This window comes from Cibotium barometz, chromosome 43 (assembly GCF_041138505.1).
Source record: "Cibotium barometz isolate CiBa-2024 chromosome 43, ASM4113850v1, whole genome shotgun sequence".
Classification (NCBI taxonomy): Eukaryota; Viridiplantae; Streptophyta; class Polypodiopsida; order Cyatheales; family Cibotiaceae; genus Cibotium; species Cibotium barometz.
The window spans coordinates 39412271-39417150 of record NC_141088.1 but is presented as its reverse complement, the minus strand read 5'-3'; the positions used below and the strand labels follow the sequence as shown (position 1 = coordinate 39417150).

General features: G+C 45.0%; 1 protein-coding gene across 1 annotated transcript; it reads right to left on the bottom strand.

Annotated features, from left to right (window-relative positions):
• Nucleotides 1-2418: 2418 nt before the first annotated feature.
• On the bottom strand, nt 2419-3660 carry LOC147613902 (protein transport protein SEC13 homolog A-like). The gene has a single exon (XM_086781907.1). The coding sequence runs from the start codon at nt 3532-3534 to the stop codon at nt 2617-2619; it is 918 nt and encodes a 305-aa protein (XP_086638033.1). The 5' UTR covers nt 3535-3660; the 3' UTR covers nt 2419-2616.
• Nucleotides 3661-4880: the final 1220 nt, after the last annotated feature.

Genomic DNA, 4880 nt, shown 5'->3' with positions numbered 1-4880 from the left:
CAACCCCGGTCAAAGCACAATCAAACTTGGTCAACCTTGGTCAAACTTGGTCAAACATGCTTACCTTTGCATGTTCTCATGCCCCAAGTTGCTCCAAACCACATGCGCCCCATTACCTTGACATAGTCAACCTTTCCATACACTTTGATCCGCTTTTTGACTCTGTCAAACTTAGCTTTTTGGTCAAAACAACCCTGCTTTTTGACTTTTACCCACTTGAATGCTCATGGTTGTCTACACATGTCAACACAAGCCTTCACTGTGCATCTTCATGTGTCTTTGGTCCATGTGAATCCTCTTTGCTTTTTCCCAAGAGAAACCGATTCTCTTCTTTGGCTTCTTTCTCGTCTCTTCCCGTCATGCTTGCGTGCAAACAACCACGAGGTTGCCAGTCGTGGGCAAAATTAAAGACAGCCGCCTCGTTTAGAGCTGGCCGACTGCCTTTATGGAGTAATATAAATACCAAAGCCCACAATCCATTGTGTTATCTCATAATTCACCAAGAGCTTAAGCAACCAAAGGGCCAAGACAGCCCAGGGCTTGCTAACGCAAAGGGGTGAAGGATTGCAAGTCAAGGGCAGAGTTATCTCAACCAAGAAAGGTCAAGTTTCCTGTATTTTCTTTTCAGATTTACATCATTCTAATAAAGCAAATACACCATTCGTGGTGAGGGCCTTATAGAGGGTATTCGGGATGCAATACTGTGTCCTCTCTCTCTCTCTCTCTCTCTCTCTCTCTCTCTCTCTCTCTCTCTATTTTCTGCACATCTTCATTCAGTTTTGTGTGCTAATTCCGTCACGAAAAGTGTGCTGATTTCTGAGCATTGAAGTTACCGATCTTCCCCGAAGCTTCTGCATGTTACAATGGTGTCAAAGCCTACTTCAAGTGCAAAGATTCAGCAAAGAAACCAGAAATTTTTTCTCGCTCGTGTGGTTGGTTTTCAGACGCCGGTGGACTATCCCTTTCGGAGTGACTCCTGTCCCTCGAAGGACAGTTGGTTTTTCAGCCTTCGGACGTTTCCCACACACATAGTGGATGGTCAAATTGCGCTCTGGAAAGGAAGTGCGTTTTCCTGCTATGGCGAGCTTCGACGACGAGAGAGACCAAGAACCTTGGGACCAGTGTGCACTGGGCAGCCCAACTAGGGCACCAGGCTTGAGTGTTACAGATATGTTCCAGCAGATGATGTGAGCAATCGCAGACCAAACAACCAAGTTGGAAGAGCAGAAGGCGTAGATCTTGGCTTTGGAAGAGCGTACTCGTTCTCCAACGTCGCGTTTTCCATCTCCTCCTCCCTCTCCTTCTGTATCCCAAATTCCAGATCCTCGACACAAGGACCCTCTCGCAGGGTCACGACCGCAACCGAGCTCTTTGCTTGAGTTGCAAATGCATGCATTGGAGATCCAACAACGTGAAGACGAAGCCATGCGACGCGTGGAAAACGAGTGTTACCTGGCTGCGTTGGACGCTAGATTGACACCGGCAGCACCCTCAGATCATTTTCCCGAGAAAATGAACTTCAGTAAGTATAATGGTAAACTCGACCCCACAACCCTTTATTCATGGTTGCATTAGATTGAAGCTTACTTTGCCGCAGTTAGAAAGACAGATAGTGACATAAGTAAATAGTTGTTTCATTGATCTAGTTACCTCATGGAACTACTGTAAGTTGTAACTCATTTTGGTCTCACAGACCAAAATGAGTTAGGGTCTAAAGTAGACGTTTAAAATAACTCACTCTCTCTCTCTCTCTCTCTCATCCGAACGTCCATGCCCCTCGATCGCACCCTTCTTCTCATTCACTCTAGAATAGGGCATTTTGTCACATGTATCCAGAGATGCCTACTGTCATCAATGTAACTAGTTGTTAATGTTTTTCTTTGCCATGATCGGGTTATCTCATGGAACTATCGTAACTCTTCTCCCCCACCCCCCCTCCACACACACACACACAGTGCAATGTTCACTGTACCCTATTTATTTAAATCCATAAATTTGAGAAACTCCTTGAAATTTTGACACTCACTCTCCTTGTTAGGTAGGCATTTGAGTCCTTCACCATTCCCAAAAGTAATTGAACGATTGTGTCTCCTTCCTTGAACCACAAACACATTTGTCATCCACCACATGCGGGCAAGAGGACACCATGCAAACTGCGGAATTAACATGATGCAGGAAACAGAAAGGGGAATAAAGGGATCTGGATCACCAAATCGAGGGTACCATTTGGAGGCAAACACCACACATAGAAGACCCTCAGCTTGGGAGGGTATTTGTGTGTGGGTTTAATCTTCACATGAAAAGATGTCAGGTAATTCCAACTGAGTTAAATGAATGGATACATACGCCACTGACAAAAGCCATATCCGCGCTTTGAACACAAACAATATTTATGACTTCAACAAAAACAGCCACTGATAAACCAATGCCTAAAGCACAACTACTTTCAAACCATCTCTGAAAACAAAAGTTAGGCTGTCAGAAGCCTTCCTAATACAACTTGATATCTGAGGCCAGAAATTAATTAAGTCATTAAAGGTCATTATAAGCAGACCATTGGGAAAAATAAGTTCAACTGCACTAATGATCTGTTTGAAAAGAGAATACCATGTTGCATTACACTGTCGTAACAGAGGTCCATTCCCCATCCACAGCTTCCTTCCATAGAGTAACATTATTGTTTCCATCAGCCACAGCCAAGATGTTGCCTGTGAGGGACCAACTGACTCTCCAAACCGCAGTTTTGAAATCATTCAAAACTTGACCTTCCCAGTTCTCCCCTTCTTTACCCTGGGTCCAGATGATGACAGTGCCATCCTGGGAAGCACTGGCTATGGTGCTTTTAGGTAACCCTAGGTTAGGAGCCCATGCCACGTCTCTGACCCAATCTGTATGCTTGGAGAGGGGGGGGAAACAGTCCATTTTCCACTGCCCATCTGCAAATTTCCACACTTTTACAGTATTGTCGCACCCCCCGGAGACGAGCTTCTGCACAGGGCTATAGTAGGGGCCGATGAGGGATCCAGGAGCGGCAGCGGGCGCCCAGGACACGGAAGTCACTCCGACGCTGTGGGCTTGAGGGATTTTGGTCTTGTCCCAAGATCCGTCCTCACGCTGAGAGAACACAGAAATGGTGCCATCAGACGATCCACAGGCGAGGATAAACCCTAATTCGAAAGGGCCAAAACACAGGGAATTCACAGAGGCCTCATGCTCGGCGAAGACGAAGGCCTGGGACCAAACATTGTCTGGGCCCTCTTTCCAGAGGATGACCTTCCGATCGTAGGAGCAGGAGGCAAGGATGGATCCGAACTTGGGGTGCGCCCAAACAACCTGCCAAACGGGGCCTTCGTGGCCAGACAGAGTGGCCAGGAGAGTTGGTGCCGTGGCGTCGCCGCCTGCGCCTAGCCCGAACACCTTGATGGTCCTGTCTGAGGAGCAGGTAGCCATCCGCTTGCCATAATAGTCCATGGCCACATCATGCACCATGTCCTGGTGCCCTGATTCCACAGCCTGCGAAGAGATCTGCTTCATCTTCAGTTTCCTTCGTCTACTTTACGGATTTTCAATGCGGAGAAGGGCTGGACTGTGTAGCTCTAAGCTTGCGTAGAGAAGGTGTGCCTCAAGGGCCAGCTCTCCGTAAAAAAATACACAATATAGTTGCTAGGATTAAAAAATAACCGGTAGGGTTGAAAGATAACTTTAAGTAAGTTGGAAATTAGGGGTTTATTACCTTTTGTTGAGGCTAATCTCAAGTACTAGAGTGAGTGAAGTGTATATAATGTGGAACCAATCTAGACTTGATTGGAGCTCACAAGAATTTGAAAACATGAATCTCACATATGATTCATCTTGATTCTTCATGTGACTGTGTTGTGAGTAGTGCTATGTCATGCCATGTCTACTTGGGCAGCATAACAACATTTTTGGAATGCTCCATGTTGTAACTATTTACAAAAACAAGCAAAAAGTGTCAAATGCTTCCAATCACAACTGGATGTCGGCTCTGTATTCAACTTGCAATTGGTTACAAAACAGTTCGATTGCACTCCTCCTTTAGTTGGGCAAACACCTAATTTGAATGGGTGCCTTAGATGGTCTCGCAAGGTCGGCCAATGTGGACTGAACAAGACTAGACATAACACCTCCCCTTGGACACCTCACAAGGGGCTCAATCTTGTAACCTAACTGAAGTTGAGTCTAAAGCTTAATTAGTTCATTTTCTCATCATTATGAGTGCACTTAGGCATCATTCACCTTAGCTTAGGATTTTGCATCATCATCACTTTAGCTCATAGCTTGGGTACTCATGTTTTCCAACATAGTATCAGAGCCACTCCTCTCCTCATTAGCTTCTCCATGGCCCTCACATCGCCTCACTCATTACCCTATTACCTTTAATCACTTAGCATTAATACTAATTGCATCTATCCCCTTCACTCCCATTGAAGCTCAAGCTCTCCATAGCCATATCCCTCATACTTGAGCATTTTCATAGCATCATTTTTCTAGTTTGGATCACACTCTCAGCTCTCAACACACTAAGCCTTGCATTTCAACTCTACTCTCACTTATTATCACTAATTAAGTGAATATTATCTAGCCTTATCCACTACTCTTCTTTTGTGGCTGAATTTGTAGGAGCTTGTTCTCCTAAATCCTTAATGCATTGCCCATAACAGTTTGGGGGCTTGTTATACATACATAAGTGACTAGCCACACCAGAGCAATTGTTATGAATCATTAAAAATCAGATGTAGATCTATGAAATTTCACCACTGGTCTACAGTTGTATTCTCTGCGTGTAGTTACAATTAGCTAAAACCCCCTTTAGGGGTGCCTCTTACATGCTACAAGGAGGCTATAAACTAAATTTCGAG